Source organism: Mizuhopecten yessoensis, unplaced genomic scaffold, assembly GCF_002113885.1.
Source record: "Mizuhopecten yessoensis strain PY_sf001 unplaced genomic scaffold, ASM211388v2 scaffold523, whole genome shotgun sequence".
Taxonomy (NCBI): Eukaryota; Metazoa; Mollusca; class Bivalvia; order Pectinida; family Pectinidae; genus Mizuhopecten; species Mizuhopecten yessoensis.
The window spans coordinates 1,059,238-1,075,000 of NW_018403589.1; the positions used below are offsets into that span (position 1 = coordinate 1,059,238).

A 15,763-nucleotide genomic window follows, 5' to 3' on the forward strand; every position below is an offset into this window, starting at 1 on the left:
AAACCACTATTTAATTTATCAGAAACCTGTTTTTTTGTTTAGTTTTGTTCGAACAAAATATCAAAATATGTTATATTCCACGACAATCATTTTTTTCACTAATAACGTTCCGTTATATTGGCATTTAAAATTTTCGCAATGTTATCATACGGGCATTTTATAAATGTCCGCGCCCAAGTGTCAAACCTCCACATAGCTACGTGGCAACGTTTGGACACAAATTTTGCAGACAGTGGACGAAACAAGCGTGAAATCAACATGGGATTTTTTTCTTCCAAAAGGAGTATGTACTGTTGTGTCATGATGCTAAATGCAATTGTTGAATACTTATTTTTGTTTACAAATACGTTGCACTCAGTTAGTTTAAATAGGAAATTGTACATATCCTCGGGTTAGGCCTACCGGTTTCCGCGTATAAGAAACATCCGCGATTTCGTACTCATATCGGCAGAAAACTGTTGAAATTACGGAAGACTGTCATAAACATGTAAACAATCTACTAAAGGAAGCAAAAAAATAGCAACATAAAACTGGTATTTTTAAAAATCAGAACAAACAATTTTTAGCAAATTTCTCCCGTCGGAAGTAGCCGTCATATGTTTCCGTGTGTCTATACTTTGATTTAGCGCTCGAAGAAAGATAACTCGAATACACTAAAAAGAAATTCTCTACAGTGACCTGCAAGAACAAAAGCTTCGTTTGGAATAAAAATATATATCTTTGATTGTCAAATTAATTATCTTTTTTTTTTTTTTAATTTCATATTTTTAATTGATTTTTCAAGATATCAAATTGAACGAATCCATGTAATTTTATAAATTTATTTATTATATTTATTTAGTTATAATATAGAATCTGTTATTATTTTTTTCTGCAGTTTTATATCGGTTTTGGTTGATGGTAAGTAATTTCTCGTTTTGTTCTGTTTAAAATTGGTTCAAATTGGAAGTTCATTGCATTACAAGGTTTACGTTTTATTGAAAACACTGTTTATCAATATAAGAATGTTTCCTTGGCTCTTTGGAAGTGGACAAAAATCGGCAACATTTTCGTACGTTTGTCAGACTACAAGAAAGACCGGTTTATGGATGAAATATGTCACCGTTTTTTCAGGTATGGGTTCATTTTGAGCTAGATAAAAAGTGCATTAAGCAAAACTGCAAATTTTGCGTGTTTTTTGAGTCAGTTTACAGACTATGGCCAAACGTCTAAAATATCCTTGTGTTGTGTTCAGCAGGTCACGTAGTTACGAGATATAGCTTGATAAAATGGCTGCCGGAAATACATAACGCGCGGAAACTGGTGACTAGACGATATATAAAAAATGAAAATAAACACCTAACTGTATGCTTTTTGTCAACATCACCATAAACCTTATTGTTTTATGCGACTTTGCTTTAATTTAATGAAAATAGAAATCTGAAAACAAGTTAGTGGTTTTCCCCGACCTGATAATGTATAGGTGAATATAGCTATATACATGTAGGTATTTATAAGCTATATAGCTCAATTGGCAGAGTGTACTGGACCTGATTTCATGTGTATGTGTGCCTGCTGTTTAGGTCTCGCCTATTTCATATTATAGGAAAAATAAATGAGCCACATGATTCATCAAAGCAATTGCAAATCTATTCTCAATATGATCCATCCAGGCATATCCTCAGGTTCCCGGTTTCCGCGCACTTATATTATTAAGAAGCGTCCACAATTTTGTACTCATATCGGCAGAAAACTGTTGAAATTACGGATGACTGTCATAAACATGTTTACAATCTACTAACGGAAACAAGAAACTAGCAACAAAAAACTGTATTTAAAACAAGATGCCCAATGGGCCTGCATCGCTCACCTGGTATTAATCTCACACTTGTAATCTTAAAAATGGAGTAAAATACAACTACAGGCAGAATATCAGTGTTTGATTCTCAAGAACCTATTAAAAGATTTAAACATGAAGCATGTGTCCTTGAATGTCGAACAAGGACATTAGGTTGAAAGTGGGTCAAGGTCATTCATTTGAACAAACTTGCATTGGTAGCCCTTCATCCCAGCATGCTACAGGCCCAATATCAGTACCCTTGGCCTTTTGGTTATTGAGAAGAAGTCGTTTGAAGATTTTAAGACATCTGACCCCAGTGACCTTGATAGTGGGTCAAGGTCTTTGATTTGAACAAACTTGGTGGCCCTTCATCCCAGCATGCTACAGGCCCTATATCAGTACCCGGGGCCTTTTGGTTATTAAGAAGAAGTGGTTTGAAGATTTTAAGACATTTGACCCCAGCTGTGACCTTTAAAGTTGGTCAAGGTCATTCATTTGAACAAACTTGGTAGCCCTTTATCCCAGCATGCTACTGGCCAAATGTCATAACCCCAGGCCTCTTAAGTTATTCAGAAGAAGTTGTTTAAAGGTTTTAAATATATTTGACCCCTGTGACCTTGAATAAATGTCAAGGTCATTCCTTTGAACAAACTTGGTAGCCCTTCATCCCAGCATGTTTCTGGCCAAATATCTTTATCCTAGGCCTCTTAGTTATTGAGAAGTTGTTTAAAGATTTTTTAAGACAATTGACACCTGTGACCTTGAAAATAGATGAAGGTCATTCATTTGAACAAATTTGGTAGCCCTTCATCCCTGCATGCTACTGGCCAAATATCATCATCCTGCGACTTTTGGTTATTCAGAAGAAGTTGTTTAAAGTTTTTAACATATTTGACCCCTGTAACCTTGAAAATAGATGAAGGTCATTTATTTGAAAAAAACTTGGTAGCCCTTCATCCCAGTTTGCTTCTGGCCAAATATCATCATCCTAGGCCTTTAGTTTATTGAGAAGAAGTTGTTTAAAGTAAAATATTGACGCCGGACGCCGCACCATGGCATAAGCTCACTTGGCCCTTCGTCATATGTTTCCGTGTGTCTTTTTTGATTTAGTGTCCAAAGAAAGATAACTCGAATACATTTAAAGAATTCTCTACAGTGACCTGCAAGAACAAAAGCTTTGTTTGGAATAACAATAATATCTTTGATCGTCAAATTAATTATCAAAACATTTTTTTTTAAATTTCACATTTTAAATTGATTTTTCAATGTGTCAACTGGAACGAATTCATGCAATTTTATAAATTTATTTATTTAGTTATAATATAGAATCTGTTATTATTTTTTTCTGCAGTCTTATATCGTTTTTGGTTGATGGTAAGTTATTTCTCATTTTGTTCTGTTTAAAATTGGTGAAAATTGGAATTTCATTGCAGTACTATCTATCTATCTATCTATCTATCTATCTATCTATAAGAATGTTTCCTTGGCTCTTCGGAAGTGGGGGAATAATCAGCAAGGAGATGTGGCATTATTTGAATACGACATTTCCTACGTTTGTCAGACTACAAAAAAAGACTGGTTCATGAATGAAATATATCATGTTTTTTTCAGGTATGGGCTCATTTTGAGCAAGATAAAAAGTGCATTAAGCAAAACTGCATATATATGCATGTTTTTTTAATTGGTGATTATTTCTTATGTTTTTCTGACGAACTTCCGGTAATTTTTGTGTCAGTTTACAGACGATGGGCAAACGTCTAAAATAACGCACGGAAACTGATGAAGTCCTACTGTAGACGATACATACAGGTCCAGTACACTCTGCCGATTGAGCTATATAGTTATAAAGACCTATATAGCTATATACACCTATAAATTATAGCTGTATATATAGTTGAGCTATATTTTCTCAGATTTCAACTTTCATTAAATTAAAGCAAAGTCGCATAAAACAATAAGGTTAATGGTAATGTTGACTACAAAAAGCATACATTTAGATGTTTATTTTCATTTTTCATAAATGTAAAATTTCCGATTTCTTAACATCATTATTTTTTAAAAAGATTACTTATATTTAATGTCTTTTGTTATCAACCTTATGATACAATCTTCTTTTAATAGCAACTTTGTTTCGTTTTCCATAAAAAAAAAATCACATGAAAATAGCTCAAAATAGGTCAATAGAGCTATTATAGGTCTTTACAGCTTTAGCTCAATCGGCAAAGTGTACTGGACCTGGAAATTACTGTTAATGTTCCTCTATTGAGTGATGTTTGGAATATTTTGTTAGTATTGGTGCTGTGATATCCTTAAGTTCTTTCAGTATTTTGCCGTGTATACGAGCCATCGGGCGGGGGATATTTCGTGCCCTGTGAAGTAGGACAGGAACACCCTCTGACATTTCACCCCATATCAATCCGCCATCACATTTTAAAATCTGCTAACCATACATTTTTAGGTCACCTAAGCTTTGCTCAAGTGACCGATTCTGATTGCTTTCCGTCCGTTCACGTCCGTCATCGTCCGTCATGCGTAAACATTTCTCCTCAAGAACCAGTGGATGGAATTTTTTCAAACTTGGCCAGAAACATCCTTGGTAGATGAGGCTACAAAATTGTAAAATTGGGATTCCTACCCCAACCCCTGGGGCCAGGGCAGGGCCGCAAAAGGAAAATTAACCAATGTTTCAAAAATCTTCTTCTCCAGACTCAGAGGTACTACAGTCAATTTCTCTGCATGGATGGAAAGATCATTAGGGGCTTTATTGAAATTGTAAATTTCAGTACCCCAGGGTCATCCGTTCTCCTTTGGGGAGGGGTAAAGTTTACTATAGTTGATATAGGGAAACAACACTTTTGGGTATATTTTATCCATTTTTGAGTAGAAAATTAATCTTACTTGGTGAGAATCATCCTTGGAGGAGGATGGTATCAAATTGTAAAAATGTGGATTCCTTCCCCAAACCCAGGGGCCAGGGCAGGGCCGCAAAAGGAAAATTAACCAATGTTTCAAAAATCTTCTTCTCCAGACTCGGAGGTACTACAGTCAATTTCTCTGCATGTATGAAAAGATCATCAGGGGCTTTGTTAAAATTGTAAATTTCAGTATCCCAGGGCCATCCATTCTCCTTTGGGAATTTGAAGGGGGTAAAATTTACTATAGTTTATATAGGGAAATAACACTTTTGGCTATATTTTGTCAATTTTCTGTAGGAAATTAATCTTACTTGGTGAGAATCATCCTTGGGGCCAGGGCACCAAAGGGAAAATTAACCAATATTTTAAAATCTTCTCCTTCAGACTCAGATGTAGTACAATTAAATTCTGTGCATGGATGAAAATTCTGTCAGGGGCTTTATCTCTTTTTCATTTTTTCTCTCCTGGGCCATCCCTTCTCCTTTGGGGAGGGGGTTAAGTTGACTTTTAGTTTATATATGGAAATAACACTTTTGGGTATATTTTGTCCATTTTCAGCAGGTATTTATTCAAACTTGGTTGGAATGATTATGCTGCCATATGGCAATTAAATGGTATGAGAAAAATAAGACCATGCCCCAACCCCAGGGGCTGGAGGGGTTGGGCCCAAATGGGAATTACGGTTAAAAGTTTAAAAAAACTTCTTACTCAGACTCAGATGTTTTAACAGCAGAATAATTTATTTGAATATTTTTTAAAGTTCTTATCCTTTGGTGACATGACAACTATTGTATTTCACTTTGTTTGCATGTTGTTTTCCACATTTTGTACATCTCAACAATGAAATTGAGCTACTAGTACCTATAATATAACTCAGGTGACCGCTAAAAGGCCCTTGGGCCTCTTGTTCTAAAATTCAATATCTGCAGATTTTATTCAATGTAAAATATGTCAACAATTACCTATTTAAATTATTCAGAGGCACTGTATTAACCCGGAACAAATTTAAGATAGGGATTACAATGGTATGAAACACTCACTGATTGGCTGATTTAGGTTTGTGAGTACTACGTTTATAATTACAGTACACATTGTTTTCTTTGAAATCATGCAATATCGCCCTCTCATGAATGTGATTTGATTTTATTATACCGAGTGTCATGTTTAGGTGTTTCACCACTTCACCATTTTTAAAGGTCGACAAACGTTTCAGAAAAGTTTTCACTGGGATGAACCAGGGGCGCATACATTCGGCGCATGTAACAATTTTTGGAATAACACCCTAAATAATTGTAATTATCTTTGTTGGTATTACATGTAACAATAAAATATTTTGAAATTGATTTACAACCAATGCAACTCTGTCCAAACGAACACCCTCATAATACATGCACAATCTGTTTAGAAACTAGATATTTATATTACACAATGTGTAAGGCAAGAATTGCAGTCCATAAATCACAGGTCGGATAAAGTGCTACATATGTTTAAAATGCGGATTTACTCGTGTATATAGCTGTAAAAACCTATATAGCTATAATAACCTAGGTAAACTTTATAGATGAATTGAACAATATGTTTTGAGATTTCTTTATTTATAAAAATAAATCAATGTTGTATAAAGCTGTAATTTTTATGGTAATGTTGAATTACAAAAAACTTACATTTTAGAGGTTAATCTTTCAAATATTTCATAAATGTGAGCGACACAGCTATTACAGTAGTATTAGTAATATGCTTGAAGTTATTTGAAAGTGACAGTAGAATTTACATACTCATTACGATGGCAAAACGAAAACTTCTTGAATTTTTCCAACTCACTGATATAAATAACAATGAACAAAATACTTCAATTATGAATTTATCTTTTTGTATTTATATTTTCCCAATGTTTCCACATCAATCTATGTCTGATTGATATCGGGCATCTCACTTCCGGTTCAGACAACATAAAAACGATCGAAAATAGCTTGATCGGTTATTATGATACATCGGTTATTATGATATTTTTCTCTGGCAAATAGGATATCATAATAAGCAGGTTCCACTAGCACGGTATCACAGAATTTGATTTAAGTCTGTGGTATCATAAGTCTTAGCCCGAGTTTCCTCTGGCCCTGACACCAGACATCTATCTGTCAAAATGTCCAAGTCTGGTGTCAGGGCCAGAGGAAACTTGGGCTACATAAGTCTTTACATTTAAGCTCAACAAAAGATCAAGAGTGTGTTGAACAGGCACAGTAAGGTGCAGAAGGTGACCGGGTAGCTCAATTGGTAGAGCGTCCATTTAATGTTAGGAGGGTCTCAGGTTCGAACCCAGGTCTGGCCTTGCATTTTTCCGCGCCTATTACATTAGTAATAAACATTCATTTGGGTAACACAGTTATATAATGTTACTGTCTATAGGAACAATTTCATTACTAAATTGAGGAAAATGACAGTTCATAGGTATATAACTTTATTTTTGTATGTAAAAATTATTCTTTGAAATGAAGTACCACTTGTTTCGAAATTTGACTGATCAAAAGGGTTCTTATTTTTTGTAACATGCAGACGATAATCCAGTCACTGACCATGCTCGATGTTACTGAACTTTATATTGAGCAGGTCCCCAGCTATGCCACATCACTGGAACAGCTAGCTTATCCGTATTAAAGCAGTCACAGATTTCCCTATCTTATTTTTGGCTGTTACAATATTCTCCCCTCTAAGAAGTCTCGTCCAGAGACCGGAAATAGCCTGGGAAGTTCTGGTGATTGATTGGTTGATGGGGCTTTTACGTCTTTGTTCTGGTGATTATTAAGCCTAGGACACAAAAACAAAAAATACAAATAAATGAAAAAAAATGGGAAGCAGGGAGGAGGGGGACATTGTTGTCTAAGTGCAATTTCACTTTTTTAAATTGCCAAAGATTTCTAATATGGAGGCTAGGGGTATTCTAGTTCTATTTTCTGTGGTTTATAGGTCAAAGGATTACATTTTTGGACTGTCAAATACAGTCATCAGCTAGTCTAAACCTTTAGCCTATACTATACTTTGTGGAAGCTAATTAAACAATTAGCCAACTCTTATATCAAAATCCAGCAGAATGAATTTTAATGTACAAGGCGTGACTCACTTTACACCGGACCCCTGTTTTATGACCAAAGGTCAAGATGAAGTAGATTGAGGAAAGTGTGAGAGAGCATAACAAATGGCAAAAGTTATGAAAATAGGTTTGGCTTGTTAGTAATGGTTGGTTTATTATTCAAGGAGATTTCTGGACACCATTTGTATAACCCTGTCTTTCGGGTACTTATAATGAATAGCCATGGTGTTTTCAAATGGGGGAAAAGGAAAATTGTAATTGGTGTTAATAGAGTTGAAGTACCAATGCACCCTCCCTAACCATGGGGACCTTGCCTTACACGGTACCCGAGAATCCCACCGCTGCCACCAAATATATCGTGCGGAAGGGCATCCATCCAGCCACTAACCATGCTTGAAGTTGGTGAACTAGTCTGTGGTTGCCCGAGTTATACCACATCAAAAAGGTAGCTTACCAGTAAGGCAGTATTTCTCCACATTTTTCCTTGCCTTTTACACTTTTCCCTTGAAACATATAAATCTGCCATTTTGTACCCTTTCTCTGAGCTTTACCTGACTAGCTAGTTGCATAGCAGAAACATTAAAAACAGACATTTTAAGGTACCATTATAATTTGTTTTAGTTATATGTAGTAGAACTTGACTGGAATTTCTTGGCATACTCATGTATATACACTGGATTCAATAATTTGTCAATTGACTTACAATGTACATGTATATACACTGGGTTCAATAATTTGTCAATTGACTTACAATGTACATGTATATACACTGGGTTCAATAATTTGTCAATTGACTTACAATGTACATGTATATACACTGGGTTCAATAATTTGTCAATTGACTTACAATGTACATGTATATACACTGGGTTCAATAATTTGTCAATTGACTTACAATGTACATGTATATACACTGGGTTCAATAATTTGTCAATTGACTTACAATGTACATGTATATACACTGGGTTCAATAATTTGTCAATTGACTTACAATGTACATGTATATACACTGGGTTCAATAATTTGTCAATTGACTTACAATGTACATGTATATACACTGGGTTCAATAATTTGTCAATTGACTTACAATGTACATGTATATACACTGGGTTCAATAATTTGTCAATTGACTTACAATGTACATGTATATATCACTGTGTACTTATCAACACAATTGTCAAAGTTTGCTTCCTGTTACAGTTGCAACTGCTCTGACTCTGGTATGGCTTGGTTTCATGATCTATCTGTGGTTTCCTATGCTGTTGCCAAATGCCCAGAAGAAAAGTGTAATTGACAAAGGTTTGTGTTAAATTTATACCAGAGTTACAGTCAAAGGTAAATTTAATCTTTTTTTTGGGTGGGGGTGATAATAAGTAGAGAACTTGAAAAACTGCTATAAATTGTAGCCTGGACCCAATTTGGTCAATTCTGAACATCATTTTGGTTGCAATTCCCTACAATTATATCGATATTTACAACATCTCCTGACAGTTATACGGATATTTACAACATCTCCTGACAGTTATATGGATATTTACAATATCCCCTAACAGTCATATGGATATTTACAATATCCCCTAACAGTCATATGGATATTTACAATATCCCCTAACAGTCATATGGAGAAGGAATTGTTGGATCCATTTGGTTTTGATTGCATGTTCTTTATGATGTCTTTTACAATCTTAAAATTAAGTTATGTATTTGAAATTCATAGTTTTTGAAAAAACTGAATTGAAATAAACTCCCCTGGAACCAAAATCCAGTTTGGAATAAATGATTGATCCACAATGTGAGAGTACATAGACCCATACTTGCCCAGACATAACACAGTGTACTTTTTCAGGTATATTCAGACAGGAGGCGCTGGCACAGAAAAAAAACATGACATCAACCGATGCTGTCCATGTGTGTATAATGTCTGACAGCAACACCATCGGTGGTATGATGGCCCTTATCAACAGCATCCGCCTCAACACCAAACACGACGTCATGTTCCACCTGTTCGTGGACAGAAAGAGCATGGACCACGCCAGGTAATTAGTATACCATCTCATCTTGTTAATTTCATGTTGATTTATTTTTCAACTGTCATATGAACTCGATTTGTCATTATGTAAAGAAATCATTTAACATGTTGAAAAAAAGAAATCTTATCAGTTGTATTTGAAAGCTATTAGGCCAAAAAAATACATATGTCTGTTTAGGGTTCCCGACCGACCCTAGCTTTTTACCCCCGACCCAAAACTTTTTGATGAAAAAAAAACCCACGCTGATTTTTGAATTTAGTTTCAAAATGGCTTCCAGCTCCGTCTTGGCGCTGAGTGTTAGCATATGGAGCACAATTTGCCTCCAAATGAACCTTGTTTATGTAATTCTTTGTTTTACATATAATAGTAGGGTCGACGTCATACTCACATGACCACACGGTACACAAAAATATACAAAAATCAAAAAATTCAACCTACCTACCCTTGTTTTTTTGCCCATGCAACCCTAAACAGACAATATTTTTTTTTTAGGCCTTATGTGTATACATTAGAAAAAATCAAATGAAGCATCTTTCACCCCATGAACATGATTCCAGCAAATATATATTGTAGTGAAAATGAAATCTGCTGGTCGTGAAATAATGAAAGTATTCTATTGGTTTGGTTTGTTTGTGTTTTACGTCCTATTAACATGGTCATTGAAGGACGTGCCATGATTTGATGGTGGAAGAAAGCCAGAGTTCCTCAGAAAATACACACAACCAACGGCCAGTACATGGCGACTGCCCCATGTAGATCTCGAACCTGCGACCCTTTGGTGGAGGGCTAGTGGTAACTTGGCCACTGCGACCCCCCTATTCTATTGGAAACCATTAGTATCCTGTGTATGTTAAAAATACACATCTAATAGTGAACTAATATTTATTGTTACAGAATCTGGATTGAAACTTCCACGTTGCTTGTAATATTTTATGACCTACATGTTTTCCCACAAGAATGGGTCAAGGGGAAAATAAAGGTCCGAGGAGGTCGTCCAGAACTGGCCAGTCCAGTAAGTATTATTCTGTATTCTGTTTTCTTCCCTTTCTGACATCTCTAATGAAAAATTCTACATCATGTAATAAAACTTTATATAACAGTGTAGATGTTGTTAAATGTTTTTTGCTGGGCCGTTCGGGAAAACTTTATATAACAGTGTAGACGTTGTTAAATGTTTTTTGCTGGGCCGTTCGGGAAAACTTTATATAACAGTGTAGATGTTGTTAAATGTTTTTTGCTGGGCCGTTCGGGAAAACTTTATATAACAGTGTAGATGTTGTTAAATGTTTTTTGCTGGGCCGTTCGGGAAAACTTTATATAACAGTGTAGATGTTGTTAAATGTTTTTTGCTGGGCCGTTCGGGAAAACTTTATATAACAGTGTAGATGTTGTTAAATGTTTTTTGCTGGGCCGTTCGGGAAAACTTTATATAACAGTGTAGATGTTGTTAAATGTTTTTTGCTGGGCCGTTCGGGAAAACTTTATATAACAGTGTAGATGTTGTTAAATGTTTTTTGCTGGGCCGTTCGGGAAAACTTTATATAACAGTGTAGATGTTGTTAAATGTTTTTTGCTGGGCCGTTCGGGAAAACTTTATATAACAGTGTAGATGTTGTTAAATGTTTTTTGCTGGGCCGTTCGGGAAAACTTTATATAACAGTGTAGATGTTGTTAAATGTTTTTTGCTGGGCCGTTCGGGAAAACTTTATATAACAGTGTAGATGTTGTTAAATGTTTTTTGCTGGGCCGTTCGGGAAAACTTTATATAACAGTGTAGATGTTGTTAAATGTTTTTTGCTGGGCCGTTCGGGAAAACTTTATATAACAGTGTAGATGTTGTTAAATGTTTTTTGCTGGGCCGTTCGGGAAAACTTTATATAACAGTGTAGATGTTGTTAAATGTTTTTTGCTGGGCCGTTCGGGAAAACTTTATATAACAGTGTAGATGTTGTTAAATGTTTTTTGCTGGGCCGTTCGGGAAAACTTTATATAACAGTGTAGATGTTGTTAAATGTTTTTTGCTGGGCCGTTCGGGAAAACTTTATATAACAGTGTAGATGTTGTTAAATGTTTTTTGCTGGGCCGTTCGGGAAAACTTTATATAACAGTGTAGATGTTGTTAAATGTTTTTTGCTGGGCCGTTCGGGAAAACTTTATATAACAGTGTAGATGTTGTTAAATGTTTTTTGCTGGGCCGTTCGGGAAAACTTTATATAACAGTGTAGATGTTGTTAAATGTTTTTTGCTGGGCCGTTCGGGAAAACTTTATATAACAGTGTAGATGTTGTTAAATGTTTTTTGCTGGGTCATTCGGGAAAACTTTATATAACAGTGTAGATGTTGTTAAATGTTTTTTGCTTGGCCGTTCGGGAAAACTTTATATAACAGTGTAGATGTTGTTAAATGTTTTTTGCTGGGCCATTCGGGAAAACTTTATATAACAGTGTAGATGTTGTTAATTGTTTTTTGCTGGGCCATTCGGGAAAACTTTATATAACAGTGTAGATGTTGTTAAATGTTTTTCGCTGGGCCGTTCGGGAAAACTTGATATAATCCTGACAGTGATAACCATTCTATTGACTTACAGGTCAAGGGTCAAATTGACTCCTGTTCATTACAATCAGCAGTTATTTAAACAATATTTATTAGAAATGGAGAAAAAAATGGAAAAAAATTAGGATCCCTGTACCACTGCCAAAAACTGTAGCTATGCAGTAGTAACTGAATTTGCAGAATGACTAAAGCTTAGATTTATTATTTCAAAAAAGAAAACCATACTATGCAGGACTTGTATGAAAATGCAGGACTTTTTAAAAAAATGATACAGATGACATAAACAAAACATGACCAACAACAGAGTTCTGAGTGTAAAATTAGAGTCGACCAAGACCATGGCTGACTGGTCTATTGTCACTCTAACTGTATAGCTAACCTACCTGGTCAACAGAGTTCTGAGTGTAAAAGTAGAGTCGACCAAGACCATGGCTGACTGGGCTACTGTCACTCTAACTGTATCGGTAATCTACCTGGTCAACAGAGGTCTGAGTGTAAAATTAGAGTCGTTCAAGCCCATGGCTGACTGGTCTACTGTCACTCTAACTGTATCGGTAATCTACCTGGTCAACAGAGTTCTGAATGTAAAATTAGAGTCGACCAAGCCCATGGCTGACTGGTCTACTGTCACTCTAACTGTATAGCTAATCTACCTGGTCAACAGAGTTTTGAGTGTAAAATTAGAGTCGTTCAAGACCATGGCTGACTGGTCTACTGTCACTCTAACTGTATAGGTAATCTACCTGGTCAACAGAGTTCTGAGTGTAAAATTAGAGTCGACCAAGACCACGGCTGACTGGTCTACTGTCACTCTAACTGTATAGCTAATCTACCTGGTCAACAGAATTCTGAGTGTAAAATTAGAGTTGACCAAGACCATGGCTGACTGGTCTACTGTCACTCTAACTGTATAGCTAATCTACCTGGTCAACAGAAATGTCCTCACCCAATTACATTACAGTTATATCCACAACACAGAATTAAGCCAGCTGAAGATTACTGTATATATAAAAGGCTAGTGGAATTCTCTGGTGTTTTGTCTGTAGTGGGACAGGGTCCTTCACACATCAGGAGAGAAGATTAGGAGAGGAGAGTCTGATCCTATTATATCTATATTTCATTTTTATTTTATTTCAAGATGAACTTTGGAAGATACTATCTACCACGGTTATTTCCAGATTTCCATGGACGGGTTCTCTATATTGATGATGACAGCATTGTTCAAGGTGAGATCTGACTGTCTCTCAATTTATATACTTCTGTTAAAACAAAAATATCTATGACCTCCTCTGCCCTCCTCAGAAAGAAACCCCAATGTTCATCACATGATAGTCACACCTCATTAATCCATAACCTTAAGTACCCAGATAAACAAAACATGGTTTGTGTAGATCATGACTTCTTTCGTACTTTAACATAATATACACATTGTACGTGGCCTTCAGAAGGACACAGGTGCTACCAGATATGACTGCAAAATCATTTGGAGAAAATTTTACCGATAACATTATAAACTTTGATTTAAGTTTTTGCATTCCTACAAAACATTTTCTGGACTGCAGATAGATTTAATATTGCATGAACTTTCGTCCAATAAAGCACTATCTGCTATATGCCTTATGTACTGTTAGTAAACAATTTTATATTTAAATATTTATTTATTTTTTTAAACCAATAGGTGCATTATTTCAACTTAACTTATATGGACCATGCATGCTAAGGTGATGGAAACCTGGGTTATTATACTCCAATCAAACAAAGTTTGCAGGGATAGGGGGGGGGGGGGGGGGGGGGTGTCACATAGCACCCTGTCTGGCTGTCCATGATCTTTTTATACCCCCTGCAAACAAAGTTGTGGGGGATTGGGGTTACATGTTACCCTCTGATCTCCCTCCATTAATCTGTGAAATTTGTAAGGGCATCTTAACTGTTTGTTAGATTTTCTTGTAATCTGGCACAGTACATGAAGAAAGGAACTAACAATTTGACTTTATCCTGGAGTTATGGCCCTTGAAACTTCAAATTTCAACTCCTCCTTCACTGTTGGTTGGAAATTTTGTAACGTAGAACAGTGAAAGTACATTATATATAGATGTATATGAATGAAGGGGCCAAAATGAGATAATTTTACACTACATGTATTTTCAAAAATATTTTCTCCTCCTGATCTGTAAATGTTACACCCAAAGAGAATTGCCTGTATCAGTAGATGAATTCAGCCTGTAATAGGGGTCTAGGGTTCCTTTTATGAAACTGTAAAAAGACTATATAAACTCATTAGATTTATTATCAAAACCATTTTTTTTTTTAAGGTGATGTTTATGAATTATACAACATGAAATTAAAACCAGGGCATGCCGCTGCATTCTCTAAGGACTGTGATGGACCAGCTAAGAGACTCTCACTCATGAAAGTACGTTTCTATCTCACAACTTAGCCATAAATAACACCATCTTTAGTTCTACATAGACACATCATCAGCCAAAGTTAGCAAAAACCATGTCCATACAAAATAAAATATCATTTATGAAAAAAAATTGATATAGTAGATTTTGCTTAATATCACTTCTGTCAGAGGAAAACATGATATAAACGATATATATATAACGTGATATAAAGAGAAAACATGTTTTTGTGATCCTTTCAGGTGACAAAGCCCTGAAGTGACCATATTCAAACGTCAAAGACAAAGTAGTTTTAAAAAGAAGATTGTAAAGTAAAGATATTTTTAACTGACACAGTTTTTACTTTATTAACAATGAAATAATCGTCTTTTATTTATATATTCCAGAACAATTACGCAGATTATATTGATTTCAAAAACAAACATGTTAAAGAACTTGATCTAAACCCAAACGAGTGTGCATTCAACAGCGGGGTGTTTGTTGCTGACCTGGATCTGTGGAGGAAAAACAACATCACACAGAAGCTTGAGTACTGGATGACTCTGAATACGAAGTAAGCTTTCCTGAGTAGTGATGTATTACGAGAATTTATGAGAAAAAGATATTTGTAAGTAAAGAATATACATTAAGTGGTATGAAGCTAAGTTTCACATGTTTTATTTAAAGTTCTTGCTTAATTATTACTTTTTATCCTGGCAGATGACTTTTTCAGGACAGATGGGGGTAGATGTTTTACGAAGGTCTTTGCTGTGTTCAATATATCATATAACCATTGAAATCAGTTGATCTGCTGTAGTCAATGTGGAAAATATGATGTGTATGAATATGAACGTGAAAGTTATCAGGCCTAACACATGACCAAATGTAGCTCCGTGATTCATCCTTTTTTATACGCCCGTCGAAGACGGGGACGTATTATGTTATCACGTGAGCGGGCGGGCGGGCGGGCGGGC

General features: G+C 35.6%; 1 protein-coding gene across 2 annotated transcripts in view; it reads left to right on the forward strand.

Moving 5' to 3' along the window:
* The first annotated feature begins 123 nt into the window (after window positions 1-123).
* LOC110450388 (glycosyltransferase 8 domain-containing protein 1-like) overlaps window positions 124-15,763 on the forward strand; it is a 19,773-nt gene continuing 4,133 nt past the window's right edge. The window contains exons 1-7 of one of the 2 annotated variants that reach the window (XM_021497877.1): window positions 124-283; window positions 9,023-9,121; window positions 9,669-9,858; window positions 10,747-10,864; window positions 13,544-13,631; window positions 14,718-14,818; window positions 15,197-15,363. In XM_021497877.1, coding sequence (XP_021353552.1) covers window positions 139-283; window positions 9,023-9,121; window positions 9,669-9,858; window positions 10,747-10,864; window positions 13,544-13,631; window positions 14,718-14,818; window positions 15,197-15,363 — 908 coding nt within the window. In that variant the 5' untranslated portion in view covers window positions 124-138. Of the gene's footprint in view, window positions 284-6,950; window positions 8,268-9,022; window positions 9,122-9,668; window positions 9,859-10,746; window positions 10,865-13,543; window positions 13,632-14,717; window positions 14,819-15,196; window positions 15,364-15,763 lie in introns of those variants that run through there. The other variant, XM_021497884.1, reaches the window with a different exon arrangement.